The sequence below is a fragment of the Paraphaeosphaeria sporulosa genome, assembly GCF_001642045.1.
Source record: "Paraphaeosphaeria sporulosa strain AP3s5-JAC2a unplaced genomic scaffold CC84scaffold_2, whole genome shotgun sequence".
NCBI lineage: Eukaryota > Fungi > Ascomycota > Dothideomycetes > Pleosporales > Didymosphaeriaceae > Paraphaeosphaeria > Paraphaeosphaeria sporulosa.
The window spans coordinates 2,508,423-2,527,908 of NW_017253361.1; the positions used below are offsets into that span (position 1 = coordinate 2,508,423).

General features: G+C 54.0%; 6 protein-coding genes across 6 annotated transcripts; 3 read left to right on the top strand and 3 right to left on the bottom strand.

The window, feature by feature from the left end:
* The first annotated feature begins 375 nt into the window (after positions 1–375).
* On the top strand, positions 376–1,891 carry CC84DRAFT_1161138 (FAD-linked oxidoreductase). Its single transcript, XM_018177663.1, has 2 exons — positions 376–1,235; positions 1,283–1,891. The coding sequence occupies exons 1-2, from the start codon at positions 502–504 to the stop codon at positions 1,854–1,856; spliced, it is 1,308 nt and encodes a 435-aa protein (XP_018040501.1). The 5' UTR covers positions 376–501; the 3' UTR covers positions 1,857–1,891.
* Positions 1,892–2,122: 231 nt separating this feature from the next.
* Positions 2,123–3,246, bottom strand: CC84DRAFT_1084241 (uncharacterized protein; the record flags this gene model as incomplete). The annotated part of the gene is made up of 2 exons (XM_018174044.1): positions 2,123–2,907; positions 2,958–3,246. The coding sequence occupies 2 exons, from the start codon at positions 3,244–3,246 to the stop codon at positions 2,123–2,125; spliced, it is 1,074 nt and encodes a 357-aa protein (XP_018040502.1).
* Positions 3,247–4,180: 934 nt separating this feature from the next.
* Positions 4,181–5,628, bottom strand: CC84DRAFT_1172603 (uncharacterized protein; the record flags this gene model as incomplete). Its single annotated transcript, XM_018179988.1, has 3 exons — positions 4,181–4,674; positions 4,834–5,194; positions 5,257–5,628. 3 exons carry the CDS (start codon positions 5,626–5,628, stop codon positions 4,181–4,183), a joined length of 1,227 nt encoding a protein of 408 aa, XP_018040503.1.
* A 581-nt stretch (positions 5,629–6,209) lies between these two features.
* Positions 6,210–9,784, top strand: CC84DRAFT_1213499 (uncharacterized protein; the record flags this gene model as incomplete). Its single annotated transcript, XM_018182540.1, has 16 exons — positions 6,210–6,316; positions 6,427–6,994; positions 7,048–7,129; positions 7,347–7,579; positions 7,624–7,660; positions 7,713–7,852; positions 7,914–7,934; positions 7,993–8,041; positions 8,101–8,156; positions 8,208–8,255; positions 8,310–8,326; positions 8,376–8,403; positions 8,454–8,528; positions 8,887–8,921; positions 8,977–9,040; positions 9,338–9,784. The coding sequence occupies 16 exons, from the start codon at positions 6,210–6,212 to the stop codon at positions 9,782–9,784; spliced, it is 2,007 nt and encodes a 668-aa protein (XP_018040504.1).
* Positions 9,785–10,777: 993 nt separating this feature from the next.
* CC84DRAFT_1213500 (uncharacterized protein) lies at positions 10,778–11,963 on the top strand (the record flags this gene model as incomplete). The annotated part of the gene is made up of 2 exons (XM_018182541.1): positions 10,778–11,646; positions 11,699–11,963. The coding sequence occupies 2 exons, from the start codon at positions 10,778–10,780 to the stop codon at positions 11,961–11,963; spliced, it is 1,134 nt and encodes a 377-aa protein (XP_018040505.1).
* Positions 11,964–18,101: 6,138 nt separating this feature from the next.
* On the bottom strand, positions 18,102–19,250 carry CC84DRAFT_1172606 (uncharacterized protein; the record flags this gene model as incomplete). Its single annotated transcript, XM_018179989.1, has 2 exons — positions 18,102–19,063; positions 19,118–19,250. 2 exons carry the CDS (start codon positions 19,248–19,250, stop codon positions 18,102–18,104), a joined length of 1,095 nt encoding a protein of 364 aa, XP_018040506.1.
* Positions 19,251–19,486: the final 236 nt, after the last annotated feature.

Genomic DNA, 19,486 nt, shown 5'->3' on the forward strand with positions numbered 1-19,486 from the left:
TGTTCTGCGAGCCGCACGCGAACAAAAGGTCGAAGAAGTGTCTCGATTGCCTAGTTTGGTAGTACGCGATTGCTCGGCGTTGGGTCCACACTAGTCTCTGCAACTCGGCTGCGCGAGTACCGGTGAAAGGCGCAGGAATCCACTGTCCGCTATCGGCACGAATCTGTTACCTCCCCACGCATCAGACAATACTGGAATAGAATTACAGGGACGCATGCTTTTTCACAGCGTAATTTGGAGGCGAAACCGGAGAACCATGGTCTCGACTTGTCTAACCGTGGTTAGCGCGCATGCTACATCGTTCTCCACCTGCGGCTTCCGTCGGCTCATGTTTTGGTTGCAAATAGCATCATGGTTTACGCAACATGTCACGGGTACATATTTGAGGAGGCCAAATGCTCTCTTTCGCTCGTCATTTATCTTTCTACTCACAATATGCCTTCACGAATAGTTACGCGGGCGCGGCCTTTGAGTGTACCACGCATTAATGCGTGTGCGCCGATGACTACCACACCTGTCACCTCACCATTCAGCCGGAAAGAGACATCTGCCCATCCCGTGGTACACAGACAACCACGGAATCGAGTGTTCAAGGATTTACCACTCTCCGACCTGGTCCGCACACTATCCGTCCTCTCTGTAGCCGCACTCCCAGCTCCTCTCCTCTCAGCAATCATTGGCTTCGTCCGGAGACACAGCAGCGCAATTGTCTCATCACGTATCCTATCATGGCCTATACGACGGACCTTCTACAAGGCGTTCTGTGTCGGCGAGTCCAAGTCCGAGATTGCCGCGAACATCGCCACTCTTCGATCTCGGGGCATCAATGGCGTAGTCCTCTCTTTTGCACGCGAAGCGAAGCTGGACGGTAATGAAACAAACTCTACATCTGCGAAGGAAGATGCTGGGTTGAAGAGCTGGGTGGCGTCCAATATTGAGACCATCGCCCAGGTCAGCTCGAGCGATTACATCGCGGTGAAGTTCACGGGAGCGGGCGCAAAAGCTGTGCAAGCTATGCAGAACTTTAAGTACACGGATTCCAGCAAGATCGATGGCTTGAAGGCTCTAAAAGAGGGCATGTTCGAGGTGTGCGAGTTTGCAAAGCAGCGCGGTGTCAAGGTCATGGTGGATGCTGAGTCGTCGCTGCACCAGCCTGCGATCGACTACCTCACACTGGAAGCAATGGCCAAATACAACACTGATGGCAGCGCTCTGGTATTCAACACCTACCAGATGTAAGTTTACCCTCCACTTTCATGACTTCGACAACTAAGTCGCATAGGTACCTCAAAGCTTCCCTCGACAAGCTCAAGTCCCACCTCAACATCGCCAGCTCCAAAGGCTACACCATGGGCATCAAGCTCGTCCGCGGCGCCTATATCTACGTCGAGCCCGATCGCGCAGGCATCATACAAGACACAAAGCCCGACACCGACAACGCCTACGATTCCGCCGTCGACCTGCTCCTCCGCGGCACACACACCACGGCGGCGCAACCCTGGACGGCCGAGGTCATGCTCGCAACACACAACACACAGAGCGTCGACACCGCGATGTCTCTCTTCCGCTCGCGGCCGACCGGAAAGCAGCCCGTGCAGAAGCTCGTGTTTGCGCAGCTGATGGGTATGGCAGATGAGATCTCGATGAAGCTTGCGAGCGAAATCAAGAGCATGGATGGGGCAGTGAACGCAGGTGATGTGAGTGTGTACAAGTACAGTGTGTGGGGTTCGCTGGAGGACTGCTTGTTGTATATGTTGCGGAGAGCGGAGGAGAACCAGGATGCTGCGGCACGGAGTAGGATTACAGCGGGGTTGATGCTGAGCGAGATTGGGAACCGCATGACATTCTGGAGATGAGTATGATACCACGATGACGAATTGATGAATAGCAATGTTACATAAGTGAAATAAGTCTTTCAAAGTGTTCATGCGATTGTGTGTGTGAGAGGTGTTGCTGTCAATTATCCTGAGTGCTGGACGTCTTCCTAGTGAAGTCTATCAATGCTGTTGTCTAAGTTATAATACAGATGCATGCCTGACCTGAAAGTCGGCTCAATCCTAACGCCATCCCTATGCTCGCTCAATTCTCGTTGCACAAAATCAATGTTTCCGGAGACAACTACCTAGACTTCGTCGACCTCCTCTTTTTCCGACTCCACGCTGTTCCTTGTCATTTGTGCGCGCAAACTCTCCACATCCACAACATCCCCCTCGCTCTTGCGTGCAACCCGATAGCTGCCCGGCCCCTTCGCTCCATTCGGTATGTGGAACCTCAGATCTACCCGCATAACCGCATACATATACACAATCAGGATCTCCAGCCCAAAGTTCATGAAGTAGAACCACCCCCTATAGAACCTTGCCGGCTCCGGCTGCGACAGCGCAACAGGACTCATCCAAGATGCGCCCGCACGATAAGCCGCCCCAAGACAGCACAGCGTAGCGCCCGCCATCAACACCGCGATCTTCGTCCTGTGCCGGCCCTTTCCAAACGTCTCGACCTCTCTCTTACCCACACGCGATAGCGCCAGCGCCAGCGCGACAATCGGAATCGGCAGAAACGCAACAACGGCAAACAGCGTCTGGCCATACAGCTGCAGCGCGCGATCGATAGTCCTTGTACGCGGGCGCAGGGTATAGAAGCTCTGAACGACGGCGGTGATTACGATAGCGAGGGTGAAGATGATGACGATATAGAGGGCGTTGAAGACCCAGCGGACGAGGGGGTGCCAGCCGAGGGGGTGATGTGCGCGCAGGATGCGCTGCGACCAGATGAGGTTGATGATGAAGATGAGGAGGATGCCGGCAGCGACGAAGATTTGGGCGGCGATGGCGAGGCGGATGTTGGTGGGGAGGGAGATGGAGGCGATGCGCAGGGTGCAGGTTGTTATTCGTGCCATGCAGAAACCTGGCAAGATAGTCAGTGAATGGTTCAACTAGAGCGGGCACATAGCTCACCGAAGATCATCCCGTTGAACAGAAATTTATGCCCTCTTCGCTTGTTGTATTGAAAGATTGTCATATGTGTCGCTGCGCCAATGATATACAAGAACAGAAAAACTGCTGTAACAGGGATATCGACATTCTTCTTAGGTACTCCTCCAAGGGCCCAAGTGGTGGGCCGATAGGGACCTGATGTTGACTGAAGCTGTTTATTAGCATTCTGTGCGTTTTCGCGCTCAGTACGAATACGTTGCTTGACGCAGATAGTGAGAAGAATATTTGGATGCTGTCCTAGAAAAGGCATCACATAGGCCAATTTTGCTCTTCGCACAACGTTCTGGAACTCCCAACCGAACTGCAGCTGCTCACCTGTGTGCTCATGACTCTCGAAGTTGAAGATCGAGAGTATGTAGAATGGGGTATTCGATATATCCCTATTCAATTGAATAAGTAGTATTGAGTGCTCAGAAGATTATGTGAGTTTTGCCCAGCCCTAGCCCCCCTCCCTTATGTATCCAAGCCTGGAAGGCCTAATCTGCCACAATCACATCTGTAAAAGCGAAGCTTTCCTGAACTGGCACATTTCGTGCATTCAACCCCTGTTCTCTGACGTCGCGAGCAAGGATACTAGGAGCATCGGGCCTTCGGGGTCGGTGGTTGCCTGCTCCGACAGAGGCGCGAGCCGCGCGATCGCCACATACGGCTAGCGGGAATCGGTCGTTCGCTCTCAGCGGCCTCTGCGGACAGATTCAAGCCTCCGAGTTTTGAAAATGCCGAATACTTTGCTGATTCAATATTGCTTACATGTAGGGCGTTTATTCTTCCTCCAGAACCATCTCCAGAAGTCAGCTTTGCGTACGGTGCTGATGTCGGGGGCCTGTTGACGTTCTCCAACTAAGTGAAATTATGTCGGCTCCGACAGGCCTTCACTGCTTCGGAAAGAATTTCACGTTTTTTAAATAATTTATAATTACTTTATTGAGTGTCGGAACGGTGAATAATTCGAGTCCTGCCTCGACGAGCTGATGACATACGTTGGTAATAAATTGCATATGGTAGATGCTGCGGTGCTGATTACTCATCGTGCGCATCCGCATTGGACATATTGTTTAATATGCTTCTGGTAAATGCTCATTGCATATGTACTCTTCGATAGACTTGTTAGTATTTGTGCCTCAGGTGAATCCTAGTTGGGAGCTACTCACATTGAGGGTCTCTTGCCAACAATTCCCGTCCTCTCAATCGAGTCCTGGGTACTGTGACCAGAAATCCCCTTCATCTCTGTTGTCCATCCTGTACATGGCTTCTCCGAAGTAGTCCGTCTCCTCCCCATCTGAATCAGAGCTTGAATTTAGTAGGTCGGACTCTCCGGAGTCCGAGCTTCTGGAAGATTCCTCCAAGCCCCACCGACTGAGATATGTATTCAACCCTTCATCGAAGCTGGAAGAATGGAACTCATCTTCTTCACGCAACGGAGCTGTAATGCCGGCAAGCTGGCTCCGGACAGTGGCCTCGACGGAAAGGTGAAGTGGAAGGGAATCGTGTCGAAAATTCCGCAAATCAGTCTCAACCGAAGGATGTACAAGCTCCAGTTGAGAGCCATGTTCGGTCAACATAGTACCGCTTGATTTTGATAACTTAGGTTCGATCGGACAAGACACTGGGAAATATCCAGACGCTAGCTCTAACCCACCTCTCGATTCGTCGGCATTCGCTCCTGCTTTAGGCGTACCTATCGGAAGGACACATGTAAGTAAGAGTCGCGGGTCGAACCAAAGAATTGATGGGTGCACGAAACGGTGGCCCTGCGAGTGTAGAACGGGAGGGGGTCTGGAGTTGAAAAAATGTAGTGTAATCCAGTAGTGAATCCAATTAGGGTATCTTCACATACCCACGAGTCTCTCTTTTTGCCGTCCTCGGCTGTGCACTTTCGGCGCCGGAATCAACAATTCATAGCCTTCGAACCCATCACATAGCGAGCTTGAGCTAGGCAATCGAAGGCGTCCGTGGCGACGCTTGGGTGCTTGAGCGTCCGAGAAAGTGAAGATACGATCTACAGGTAGTCTTGATCTCTTTGATTGCTGCGGGCCATTCTTGGCCGTGGGAACGAACCTGGACTGCTTCGAAACGTTCAATGGACTGACGTGAGAACCAACTCGTACAGTGTTCAACTGAGCCGGCGGGCGGCCAAGCTGAGTATCCTGAATGGGGTCAAGCTCTTCCATCAAGCCGACCGACACGACATCTGCATCCTGTCACAGCATCATTAGCCGTATCTAGCATTCTTTGGAGGCTCCAAAATTCAAGTCCTTACACCAGGCAAAGGCAGACCATCTTCCGTCGACGCTCGCACAAACACGAGTGGATGCTTTTGCCGGGCGTTTAGAATCCCCAAGGGCTGCTTCATCTGCTTCTTCTTGGCGGTGTAGATGACCTTGGTCTTTCGTTTGACCGCTGACGATGCTTTGGGAGTATGTACATTTACTTGCTCCGCATGCGAACCTTTTCGCGCATATATATCCAAAGGCTCATTGGCGCTTAATGCGGACACAGATTGTGATACGTTGTTGGCCTTGGCCGTATTTAACCTTGCGGGTATTCTACCACCTGACTCAGGCTCCGGCATGGAATCGTCGGGTAGGCCTGCGCTATCATCTGGCACTGGTTCTACCGCTAGTGCCGGCATTGCGAGCGAAAAGTGAGTTCCTCTGACGGGATCGTGTTCATCCGTTAGTGGCCATTGCGCTTGCCTGTTTCGCCGAAGACGTTTCGGTCGTTCAGGCACCTTTCCCATAACCCGAAGAAATGCACTCAGTCGCAATTGGTCCCCATGGAAATCGGCAGCATGGGCCATCATGTGAAGCAAGCAGAATTCTGTGCATCCACGAACATGGTATGCTGAGCGAAACTCAGTGATGGAAGGTACGCTCGACCAATACTTGTGGGTCAAGATGCGCTGTGGCGAATGAAAGGCAACTGAAGGGTCAGTGCGTGAAGTTGTTAGCAAGGATAGTGGATCAAGGCGAGCAATTGGGGTTGGAGACAGTGTGTGAGGGGAGAGATAGAGAACACTGACTCATGGCGGACGCCGGACGTGATGTGGGGAAGCCGCGGCGGACTAGCGTCATCGCGTCCAGAAGGATCAAGCTTGGCACGATCGCCAACACACTGTATACCATTTGAACGAATACGTGACAGGACGTTTGCAAGATTTCCAGTGTCGAATCGCACACTGTGGAGGGTGGCATCCGTTCTTCGTAAGACATCATGTCTCCGTCACCTATGCCGCGATGGCACGCAGGTCCCCAGGACATAGACGTGCCACGGATTGACGAAACCGACGACTTGGGAGAGCTTGTGAGAAAACTTTCCTTGTGCGTAATTCGAAACAACTGCTCCATGCACCACCTCATGTAGCTGCTGTTCGCGACGACCCGGTCTGCCCTATCGTATCGCAAGAGCCGTGCTAATCGCAAGGCTATAGTTACATCGTCGAGGCCATCACACTCCCCCATAGCTTCGAAGAGCTCCGCACCGCAGCATCCGCACGCACCTTGACACCCCTCATTCTATATCTTACCGAAAGCTGTCACCACCGAGCTATCGTGCACGCACTCTTAGCCTTGAAGGCCCACTTTGCCGCGCTGGAAGAATCGAGCGACGAACCTGGCGTTAACGAAGCCCGTGGATATGCTTGCGAATACGTAGCCTGGCAATTCTTGACCAACCTCACCGAGCGCGACACAATAGATTTCCTCCTGCATGAGATACAGCCGTCCGCATCGACTCGCGACCGCGATTCGGATATAGGGCGTGAGCAGGAGAATGGGATTGCGCCTGTTACTGAAAGAAGCGCACTTCTTGATGATGGACGTACCTCTTCATACTTTGGAACGGATGGCGTTCATGGCGGTATGGCTTCATCAGGCCAGATCGACGAATTCACCGCCCAGTTTGAGAATTTGAGTGCCTTGGAAATTGCAGCCGTGTCGGATAGCAAGAAGTTCCTCAGACAGCGCCCCGTTCAGAAGATCATCGACGGTTTGTGGAGGGTAAGTGAGTCCTAATCTCCAAACTGGCAGAGTCCTTACCATCCTCACCTCAGGGTGACATCGTGTTCTGGGATACTCTCGGAGTGAACTCAGTGAAGGAGCCAAAGCTCTACAACCGCCGCAGAGCCGATCCGTGTGAGTGTCTCCCATGATATCTTCAGAAGCCGTGTCGCACTGCCTCGATGAGCTCTTCCAGCCGGAGACGTGGATCACATTGTAGTCTCAAGGCGGCTTAATTCGAGCGTTTAACACTCACGCCTGCATGCCCGCGAACACACCCACTTTCTCTGAACCCTTGTACATAGGATGGCTCCAACATCTTGCTTTTGCTGACATCGTTTGTCTTGTACAGTTTGCCGCCTTCGAGTGCCAAGGTATTTGAAGATCTATGAGACTCTCTACTTCGCGATGTTCCTCATCCTGTACTATATTGTCCTCACCCATCGGAGTTCCTCTCACGTAACATCCGCCGAGGCATTGCTCTATGTTTGGATCGCGGGATTCGCTTACGATGAGTTCGGAGAGTTTCATGACGCGGGACAAGTGAGCTTCTATACGGCCGGGCTTTGGGGAGCGTGGGATCTGGTGAGTAGATGCCATGAATCCGAACGCGGCTGACAAGGGAATAGAGCATCGTCCTGATTGGCATCGTGTTCTGTGCACTTCGTAAGTCATAGTATCAAAACAGAGCGTGTCTTTGCTCACGTTTTGTGCGCAGGAATCGTGGGTCTCTCTACAAAGGGGGAAGCCTCTCGCGGGACCCTAGACCTTGCGTACGACGTTCTCGGCCTAGAAGCTCTTTTCCTCGTGCCTCGCATTTTTGCGCTACTGAGTCTGAATCCTTATTTCGGGACGTTGGTATGATCTGCACTGTCGCAACCCATCAGTGACTGTGTGAGTTGACTGACTTGGTTCACAGATCCCATGCCTCAAGGAGATGGTCAGTGGGTTGATCAGTAGCTAAGCCAGATCGGATGAGCTAATTCCGGTTGACACAGACGAAAGACTTTGTCAAATTCTTGTCTCTTGTCGTCATCCTGTATCTTGGTCAGCGAATATTCCGATGCCGAGTTGTCAGGTCCATGGCTTACTTTTTGGACCTGCAGGATTCCTCACCACGTTTGTGTTACTCGCAAGGGGAACTTACACACCCAGCGAAATGGTCGGTACCATCAATGCAGACCAAAGTTCCTCCGAGCTGACGAGATCGCAGAGCTGGATACTCATCAAGGTCTTTTTTGGTTCTTCGTACTTGGGCTTTGTGAGTGCATCAATGAAAGCAACAGTGGCTGAGTTTATTGACTGATCATCCTAGGACGTGGCGCAACAGATGTAGGGCAACGCTTCGAGAGCATGAAACGCAAACTGACAATCATGCAAGATCTCCATATTTTGGTCCGCCCGTCATGGTCTGTTTGTCGATCCCTGAATGTCTGCTTCTCGCTAACCAGCCTGATAGCTCATCTTTGTGGCGCTAACAAACATCCTTCTAATCACTTCGCTGGTTTCGCTGTTATCCAACAGCTTAAGCAAGGTATGTCGGATAATTCTTAGAATCTCCACATGTCCGGCTGGCCAAGTACAAAGACCGCCTGACTTAAGCGCCTTCATGTGCGCTAATGGCGGCGTTATGGGAAGCCACTCGGGCGGCAGCACCGCCTCACCCCAGCCGCAGTCAGCTTGTCGCAGTAGCCAGTATGGGTTACCATCGACTTCACCATTGTTACAGTGCGAGACTATGAGTTTTGCGCAGTCTCTCTAAGGCTGTTGCCGCGTAGACGAGCTGTTGGATTTGAGGCATCTGTCTTGGGGCTGTTAGAGCTCTTCTCGATGATCTTCATTAGGCTTAGTTAGCCCACAGGCAAGCGGGACGTGAAGGCTAACGTTTGCAGGTGCTCGACCATGCACGTGACGAATACTTGTTCATGTACGTCGATATGCAACTTACTATGATGCAAGAATACTAATCACAAATGCGACAGTTATTCCGTCTACGTACTTGAAGCGTCTTCGTCAAATCGCTTAACATATTACCTTCCACCGTTGGTAAGTCATCACGCCCTAAACCGCTTCCGGTCGTGTGAAACGGAATTAAGCGCCGGCACCCACCAGTCAACATAGCCTTCTGCCGCAGCAGAAGTTTTCTGGCCCACCCGCTGCTGGCCGTCATCTTGACGCGAAAGGCAGGTTTGTGGGGTTTGGGTTTGCAAGGGGACCAGTTTCCCTGGTGCAAGCCTTGAACTGCCGCTCAGGCAGATTCTCAAACCCCAAAGCTTTCCACGTGTCCAAGGAGACTCCTTGCCCTGTCTTCGACCTTAGCATGAGGCTGACAAGGGCACCCAGAACCTCATCCCGCTTCTCCTTCGTCCACTCAGGCTAGTACTGCCTTCAGAGAGACTACGGAGTGCTCGCATTGTCATCCTCAAAGCAACTCATCTACCATTTGTGGGAGCCATATGGACTTACGAACAACTATTCAGTTCCCAGGGGCGTAACTCTGGAGCGTTGTCAATGACTGGACCCGAAGCCGCAAGGATAAGAAAAGGGTTCTTTCGGTCATCTATCCAGCCTGCTCAATCATTAGCTGCAGGCTTTCGGGCTTCTTCGGGCGGAAGCAACGGTTCATCAGGCAGAGCACCCGAGTTCTGTCCACCCCGGGCTAGAGATGGACCAACAGACCCCGATCAGCAACTAAAAATATTGGTCTCCAAGCTCAGCATGCAGGTCGAGGAACTCACGTCCATCGTGTCACAGCTGCAAGAGCAGCGCGAAGCAACCGTGGCCACTTAATGGCCATGGCTTCCATTTCTCCAAGCCGTGAGCTTCTCTCACCCCCAAGCTTGGCCTATTCAAGCCCGGTAAAACAGAGGATATATCATAATAAAACATTTGTTGAGCGGGACAGGGCAAATTTGATAGCGAGCCGTGGATGTCTTACATCCAGACCATACAGCGCGTCGCATCAAATAATGTGCGTTGGCCTCCTTGTTCAAGCGACCTCAAAGCTGAACCTCTTGACAAGATATGGCAGCATACAAAGCGGAGTCCTACGGGCTGATTATCACTCGCGATCTGCGCAGCCCATCGAAGCCTCTTTCAATTGGACCTATTTCACAGTAGACATCAAAGCGCAGGGGTCGTGCTCATCGCGTCAATGTCACCGGTGCACCCTCGTATGATTTGTGCTCGGCCCGCGGGCGCTCCCGAGAGCTTGGATGAGTTCACAACACGACCCACACGCCACCAATTGCTAGGATCTACCCTTGTCGGTCAACGCCTAGCCCAGATCCCTGCTGGTGTGCATGTCCCCACTGTACAGCTCTGAGCCCTGAACAAGACACGGCCCCATGCGCGCACCGCACAGAAAACATGCGCGGGCGGCAAGCGCCTGCTCATGCCTGGTCTGGCAGCGCCGCCTCTTTTCAGTACAATCTCCGAATCTGCCTCACACTCTCACGTTTCAGTCCCCATTATCTGGGTATGCTAGTAGACGCACCGCCTCAGTAGTACCAAAACGTAGTTCTCTTCGAGCCTGCCAGGGTTGTACCTAGCCCGTTCTTCAGATATATCCCGTGCCTCGTACGCCCATTGCCTGCACACTCACCAAGCTTTACTCATACTTGTTTCCACAGCTTGTACTACTGCCTTTTATCTACTACTTACACCTCCACATCCACACACTGCACTACGATAGTGTCAGTGCAATCGTTGTCCACCTCTATGAACTCTCGAGACCAGACAGGGCCTTTGACGCCTTTCAATCAAGTATCCAACTCGGCCTCCATGCTACAGTCGCCTGCGTATCCTTCTCCAGCTCAAAGCGATACGGAACCAGCAAGATATCCAGTTGATGGACTAGGGCTGTATCAATATTCTCAGGCGTTCCCTACGTCCGCAGACAGACTTATGTTCTCGTCCTCACGACCCAGCCAGGACTGGAATAGCACGTCCTCAATGCCCTCGGCGCCTATCGTCAACCCATGGACTTCTGGAGCATACGATCATCCAGTGTGCCCCGACAACAGATCGAGCATGCTGTGGCCCGAATACCACTCATCCCATCGATCGTCCACATCATCACATCGGGAGATGTCTGTATTCTCAGGTGATGGCTCAGAGCACAGCTTCCCTGCCATCAAAATGGAGAGCAGTGCACCTTGGGCTGCCGACAATGAATTCTCCGCCACAGTTGCACCGGAGCGGCTGACCAACGCTACACCATACGAAGGGGCATATGGGTCCCCAATGTCTCCCTACGAGAGTGACAGCACATCTGGACCCTCCTACAAGGCCGAGTTTACAGGGCAACTTTCCCCTGACAGCAGACGCCCCAGATCTTCGCAAAGCGACAGTAAGATCTCTCCTGCTCGTCGTAAGCATTCTCGTCGAACCAAGGTCCCTGATGCAGAGGCAAAATTCAGATGTGAGATCTGTGGCTGCGGTTTCGTCCGCGCATACAACAAGAAGACTCACATGTTGCGCCATGATCCTAATCGTCAAAGAGATCACCGTTGCACCTACGATGATTGCGACAACAAGTTCGAGAGGAAGACAGATCTTCAACGCCACATCAACAGCGTTCACTTGCACGAGAAGCCTCATCAATGTGAGCTATGTGGCAAGCGATTTGCGCGCAAAGATACACTCAACAGGTATGATCTTTCAGAACTCAAACCGAAACCTAGTTAACTAAGTCAGGCACAGACATGATGTCCAGGGTGGCTGTCCGAGACGCAACGAAATTGACGTGCCCACCTTGATTGCACGGAGCCGGTCAATGCAATCCAGTCCCGCTCTCCCGCAGTCCTATCTACCCTCGCCGCAGCCGGAAATGTACACTGGCTTCCACCCAGCCGAGCAGGGCCTTTTCGGCTCAAGACATCAACAGGGTGCCGATGGAGGCGTGTTTGAAGCCCGCTATTCGCGGTTCTCAAACGCAGACTTTGGCCACAGCCCCCATGGGCTTTGAACAATATCAGGTCTGGGAGGGCTCGTTGATTGAGAACTTTTTCTACAGGCGTTTTGGTAGGGTATGGACGCTACAACAAAGCGCATGGGAGGAATTATTATGTGACTTGGCAGGCAAGGAAGCATGCGCGGCGTCAAAGGTAGACAGGAACAGCGACTTAGAGCCACTCGGCTGTAGCATCGTCATAATGCAATTGTCCTTTCCCCCCTCATAGTCGGAGGTACATCAAGCCCGTGAGTGTGATGCTGACGACCAGGGCCCAAAGCAACCCTGCAAGATTTGCAAACAAACGGCTCGGGCGCAACAGCGGGGGCGGTCCATGCTGCCTGACACAGACACAGGCAGGCTCGCGCTCGTCGTCCATACACAATGTCTTTCGCGTGCAAGCGCGCGTACGGGACGTCAGCCGTCAGCCCAGCGTGCGCGACCCGCCCCCCGAGCAAGGGTCGCGGACCACCTTCTGTCTGAGCAGATTGCTGCAGATGCGCGATGTTGCTCAAGCGCATATGAGAGCCAGTAGGGTGAGGGCATTTTGGGCGCTGGCGCTTATGCATGCACGTCTGCACGGCACGGCAAACGTCGCCACCAGCCCATCCCCCGTCAATAGTTATTAGACGCACCGTCTGCTGTGCTGGCTATATTGCGGTGTCGCTTTTAGCAGTTCCGCAGCAGCGCGGCGGGGCGGCTGTTGCAAAGCATGTCGTGCGTGCTGCAGACCGACGAGCGCCCTTTCAAACGAAGGAGGCGCAGACGCTGAGTTACATCCACGGCAGCGTCTGTTTGAGGGTCCAATAGGAATAGATCTGCGGCACTCATGTAGCCTTCACACAACGTGTCCTGCGATTGCGAAGCTTAACGTCGTTCCGCGGGCGTCGGTAGCTCGCTTGCGGGCCAGCACAAGGTCGGTCCGTCCGCGGCAGGCAGGGACCTTCACTCCCCGAGAGATGCACATGCCCTCCACATTCACCACCGGCACGCGCCACGCTAACCCCTTATCTGCTGCGAATTTCAAATGCGCTTTGACGCCTAGCGCGTCTTGTTCCGCTTCGAGCGTCCACCATGGGCTGGCCTTTGTACACGGCAATCAATGCTGCCTAACCCGACTGCGTGGATCCGCATGCGCCGAGCTGCTGCTTTTGTCTGCCCCCAGGAGAACGTGCAATCTTCACTGGTGGCTTTCACCGTTGCCGGCTATCACCATTCCTGCGCTCCCGCTTGTCCATTGACGCGAAGTTGTCAAAGACGGGCTGCTGGCTGTCTGCTGCCGGGCGAAAGCACATGACTGTACGGGTATGCGGGCTACTCGATCATCGCCGCATTGGCGGACCGTCCCTCATCTCTCTCTTCGGCACTGAGTCTCCGGCTAGTGCATCATTGAAAGAAGAGTGTCCCACCACTGCCAGTCGACCACACCCGTCAACTGAGACATGCCCCACCTGCACCGGTCGTTTTCGGTTTTCACGTCGCAGTTCGAGATTGGGCCTTCTAGCCCATTGCATCACGGAGGGTACACAGCAGGGCGCATGTTCAGCTCTGAGCCCCGCCTTCTTTATTGGGCAGTGATGGCCTGCAAATCGCTGCCCACCCTTTGTTACCGGCCACTGATATAACGAGCATCCGCGCTCACTGGTCGTCGGATATACACTGCGTATTACTGTCAGCTTGGCCGTTTGGGTATAAGAACCTTCAAGCTCTGGTATTGGAATTGCTCCGTGCCCGACTCAACTCAGGGCGTCTTCGAGCTGCATCGCAGCGCTGTGACCACTCGCCTTGCAGTCCGGGCATGACGCTCGTCTACTGAAGCCCTGCAGTGACCTGAACGGGAACGGCTCAACGTTCTGCACATGGCCCCCCGGAGCACCTGCATCTGTGCGACCGCACTGTGGATTTGGACAATTTAATTCGATGCCCGTAGTGCAGGGGCAGGCGAGGCGCAAAGACGCCGACGATTCACTCAGACACCATGCCAATCTATCATTGGGGGCTCTTCACGTCGCAGTCTTCTCCAGGGCGGAACGCCATTTCAGCTCCGTGACGTAGCTGTTCTGCTATCAAACTGCCGTAATGACTGACGGCTCTAGCAACGCCGTGTAAGGACATGAACGTACTGAGTGTCGGAAGGATCGCGAGAAACACGCTTACGCCTGTTAAAATTCTCACCAAAGCAAGTGGAACAGGTGTCTTCTCCACGTTCTTCATCATTGGGGGCTGCTGGGGCCCATCACACGTGGCCTTTCAATCGTAAGATCCTTTCAATCGTAAGATCCAACGCCTGTTTCGATGTCTTGAGCGGAGCAAGCATGCAACGCGAATGCGCCTGCAAAACCTGAAACCTCCCGCCCGGCAGAGGGTCGTTTCGAGCAGTTGACAGCTTCATTTCGTCTTGTTGACCAGGAAGGTTGCCGAAAGCTCCCCGTGTAGTCCGACACTGGGGGCGAAGAGCTCACTTCTGAGCACACTCCTTACGGTCGTAATGAGCGACCGAAGTCTACTTGTTGAATCGCTTGATCGTAGATAAGAATTTCAGGCGTGCCCTGATGCACGCGATTCACCGACCTTGTGGACCTGGGTTTCCAGAAGATGCAGCAAGAGCCTCTGGAACAATCTATCGCGCGGCAGCGCAACTCAAGCTCGCCAAACATCGCGCAAGACGGCTATCGCGATCGGCCTTGTTCCGTGCCGGGGTGTAAGCGCGCAGCCGGCGGAAAACGCGTCCGGCGGCTATATCCTGGCTGATCTACCGCGGGGAACGCGCGCGTGGCGCACACCGCGCCGTCGTCGCTACTGGGTACTCGTTTTAGCGCTTGTGTTACAAAGCTCTAAACTAACGTCAAGCTCAGTACATCCCTTCTTCTTACGATACTGCCACATCTAAGAGCTTTCTTCAGCGCACGGAACCAAGTAATTTGCACTGTCTTTCCACTTGGCACTTGGACATGTCGATGCCTGGCTGCACACGATCATTTTGGTGATTGCGGATCACAACCCCAGTATGTCCGAAGGGCCGAGATTCCCTGGAGCTCGCAGTCTTGGCAATCGCGCGCTCATGTCAGCAAGATACTACGAGGCTCACAATCTAACGAATCGTCTGGCATCTTTTGTCAGCAATCCTACGGGTCCCACCAGGCATGGGGTACTGCGGGGCGTTCCGCGCATCTCGTAGGCGCATATCGGCGCTTAAGAGTAGGCTCGTGCGACGCCCAAAGACGAGCGCAGGAACAGTAAGCACTGCATTCACGAGGAGCTGTGGCCACCCTTCCTGGTCGCTGCTGTACAGAGGACGAGGTTAGCTTTGCGCTGATATTACTCAAATCGCCCTTTCGAGTTTAGTAAGGTTACTACCACACTTGAAACACCAGATTCCCCAGCGTGCATGTCTCGGTTCTCTTCAGCCTCACTGGATCGAATTAGGTTATTGGAAGAATGCACCGTGGTCGTGGCGGTACCTATCTGATGGTCGTAGGGCTATACAACCTTCCGAATTGAAACATGCTGCGCCCTGACGACATGCGCTGCGGTCTTGACCTGCAGCCTTACGAGTCATCGGTCAAACATACCTCCGAACTTACATTTAGGTAAACAGATATCTGATGACCAATCTCCGCCTTGCAAAGGGCTGAACAGGGATGGATACTCGAAATCGCGGCGTCTTACATTGAATGGCCATGTAGACGCCCTAATCATCATTTCACCGATGAACTTTGCGTTCCCATAATCACAGCATGGCCGGAGCTAGCCAATTGTCGCAGTAAGAAGCCATCACGGGCCGAAGTGTGTTCCGTATAACCGATATTACACGCCTGCAATGTGGTGACGGCACTGTGGATCACTTCTATTTCCGTTCATTTGCCTCTTTTCTAGGCGCCGGGGTTTCGCGAATGACCGAGAAGACGGACCTGGAAGGCTTGAGCAGACGTCTGCTATTGTTCGGGGGTATGCAGCGCGAGAATACAGCTTACACCGTTGGATGGACTGAATGCTCTCTCTGGACTGATTTCTCTTCCCAGGCTGATGCCTCCATCCGGACTGATTTCCGTTTCCGGCATGCTTCTCTCTTGACTAGCAACTGCAATCATCGGAACGCGACTACACTGTTTGCCTCCTTTGGATGGGCTCGAGATCTTCGCTGTCAGAGCTGTAGACTAAGAATCATAGCTTGAGGTACAATGCACTTCAAGGTAGAGCTGGTCGAACTCGACACTGCAATCACCTTCCAATGGATGGTCAAAAGGAATCTACACTCAGAATCTTTCTTTCTAGGGGTTTCTCGAACCTGTTGAACCGCGGTAACCAAGTAACGCCAGGCCCTGAGATGCATTATCAGGCAAACATGCGGTGGCAACCCCGCAGCTGTACGACGGCGGACGCGTTCTGGTACGACAGGTCTCTACTGCACCAAACCTGATCGGTGTCGATACACACCGGGCGCAAAGGCAACAAATCGATCTAAATATCGGTCTACGAAGATCAGTCCTCGATGCTTTACACCAGAAGATTGGCGACGAGCGCAAGGCAGTCGGATCGCCCGCACACAAAAGCGCACCGCTCCGGGTGACTTCAGGCAGCGCGCTTGTAGGAAGCGAGCGAGCCGCGCTTAAAGATCGCCTCCACTGACTGTCCTCCCCGATCATCAATCCTCCCGCAACACTCGCCGAACTGCTGGCCCCAGCGCTGGCCTAGAATTGCACGGAAGCAACTTGCGCGACGATAATCTCACAATATGGGGTATCTCACTTCGGGGCATTCACTACATTCGGCCGAGCTCACAAGACTGATGGCGCAGAACATAAGTGATCGCCGCGCGCGGCTCGTGGAATAGGATTGCAGACTGCAAGGCCGAACGTGGGGGACGTCTCTGCGGGCAACATTTGCGAAGCCTCTAGGCACTCGCGGCGCCGGAGAGGGGCCCAGCGAATGAATGAATCAGGCCGCCGGCTGTTCCCCGTCGCGGTTGATATCGCTTGCCTTTGTGCCGCAGAGTCCCCAGTACGAGCCGGACTGCGCGGCTATCGAGGCGAGACGGAACACATGCGAAGTACGGCGACTCGCACGAAAACGGCATGTAATGCGCACGGCAAGGCTTGCGATTTGCCTGCCGACAGTGCGTGCGCTGCCGGCCGTCACTAGATATGTCCACTTTATCCAGCAGCCTGGAACCGCATCGCGTGTATGCAAGCCCTGGAACAGTTCATCGTTCACGATCCCCAAGCGGTCGCATATACGCTGGTCATCGCCGGCAGAATTTTGCCGCGACAGGCGCCTGGCTAATGAGTGCCCATTGGAATCCACAGTTCACTGCGAAACAGCTCACGTGGAAAATCAACTTGACGATCATCAAAGAGCCCAATGAACCGTCTGTGATGATGACCGCTGTGCTGACTTATCTGTGTGAGCGGCAGGCGCTTGGCTGAGGGATACGATGCCATTGCACTACCCAAGTTTTGAATCTTCGCCAAGAGCACAACCTAAAATCTACAACACCTCTCTAGACATAAGTCTAGGTCTCGTTCTCAATTCACGCACGCCGACCTGCGACCGACGTCGTCCAGATAACCTCCAACCGTGCCGCGCTTCTGCATGGCTTCCCGCAACTTTACATGCTCCCCGCACCCCGCAAAGGCTCGCTGCGGCGTAGTCGCCTCAACGGCAGCACGGGCGAGGTCGGCGGCTACGGTGCGGCATTGGCGCCACGTGGGCGTTGGATCGTAACGCCATGGAGATTGTGGCTCGCGGTTGCGGTTGAGGCGGCGGCGTGGGCATTGGCGTGGTGAGGTTGTGGATGGAGGATGGGCGGTGGGTCGAGGGTTGGAGGGGTGTTTGCGTTGAAGTGGGAAACGAATGTACGAAGTAGATAGTCCGAGATTGGCAGGGGCATGAATTTGTGCTCGGTATTAGCGTCGCAGCCCGACCGTGGCATTCTCAACCAGTTGATTGCTACATAGTAGGTTTCTAGCTCCAAGCTGGAAGGTTTGCATGCCAATTCGAGAGTATACAAAGCAGGATTATGCACCCTAATCCTCGTCTAAATCATACAGCATTAATCATGATAGTTCGTGAATTCCCACCAGCGCTCAACTCTGAGCGCGCACCACGTTTTTCTTTATATTTTTGAGCATCCTGGCTACCTACCGAACAGGATCATATGAAATCCCCATCGCCATACCCACCAAAGGGATTCGGCGGCCGCCCGCCAGCACCGCCTAGGCCCCCGAAGCCTCCTCCGCCAGGGAATCGTGGGCCTCCTCGATTATCGCGCGGCGCGCCTCCAGGTCCGACCGGATCGTATCTCGAGCCAGGCGGCACCATAGGGTCGTATCCGCCTTGACCACCGCCTTGACCGCCAAACATTGGATCATCGAAGGTGGGGTGCATGCCGCCGCCCATACCGCCAGGGCGCGGCAGTCCACCGCCAAAATGAGGACGGAGAGGGTCGTGTGGGCCAAGACCCTGCGGATAGAGGTCGTCGTGCCCGTAACCTCTGGGTTGTCTGTCGTCGCGCAGGCCCCCGCGGGGTGGGCGATTAATCTCGTACTCGTCTTCGAAGCCTGGCATTGGCTCAGGGAGAGGGCGGCCCGGCTGGCGGGGCTGCGCGAGCGGGTCGACGATCGGGTAGGGACGAGCGGGTTCGGGATCCTCGGGTGGACGGCGTGGTTGTGAGGGCTCGCCTTGTCGCGGCTGTTCGCGCACGCGGCCGGCGTCGCGTTCGTCCTGTGTGCGCGTCTCCTCGTAACCCTCCTTGTCCAGACTAGGCGCCAGCTTCTGGATTATGGACAGCTTGAGCAGGGTGCCAAAGTCGGAGAGGCGGCCTTGTGAAATGAAGACGTCCTGCAGCCTTTTCGCCAGGTCTTCCACCAGTGTGTCATTGGATACTGAGACGGGCAGGGAGCCCTCTGAGATGTAGTCCTTGACGGCGACATCGAAGGTCGCGGTTTTGTCGTCGCCTACACCGAGGCCGAAGACGACCGCTTTGCCTCCTAGCCGATTGACTTTGATGATGTACTCGAGGGCAGACTGTGAGTGTGCGTAGCGGAAGGCGTATGTGTTGTGGGCGTTCCAAGCTGTCGGTAGCGGTTGGGGGTTCTCGGCGTCTGCGGACGCGTCTATCAGGCGTCAATACAGGGTGTCGGCGTGAACAAGCAGAGAATATTACTCACCAATTCTGTCGTCCTCGCCCAGCCCGATAAGGCGGAAGCCTACCGCAATCATGCCGGCATGAGCCGCCAGCGCAACGGCTTCGTAGGCGCTGGTCAACTTGCTCTCGGTGCTTTTGGGCAAGCTAGCCGCCATGAAGGTAGAGAGCGACGCAGCGCCCAGCGGACTGCCCGCGCTGTTTGCTGGAAACATAGTTCTGTTTATGCAGGTTCAGATGATATGTGTGAGGCTCCGGCGGATGTGTCGTGGAGTGTGGAATAAGGAGTGTGAAATGTGGAGTGAGAGAGCTTAACGCGCTTAACCCAGGCTGCAGCTCGAGTACGTCAGTGGGGAACGTGGCGCGGGGAAAGCCACGTGATGGCGCGTTCGAC

Coding starts and splice junctions, on each gene's coding strand:
- CC84DRAFT_1161138 (XM_018177663.1), top strand. CDS start 502: ATGACTACCACACCTGTCACCTCACCATTCAGCCGGAAAGAGACATCT. Junction 1,236..1,282: donor GTATTCAACACCTACCAGAT/GTAAGTTTACCC, acceptor TAAGTCGCATAG/GTACCTCAAAGCTTCCCTCG.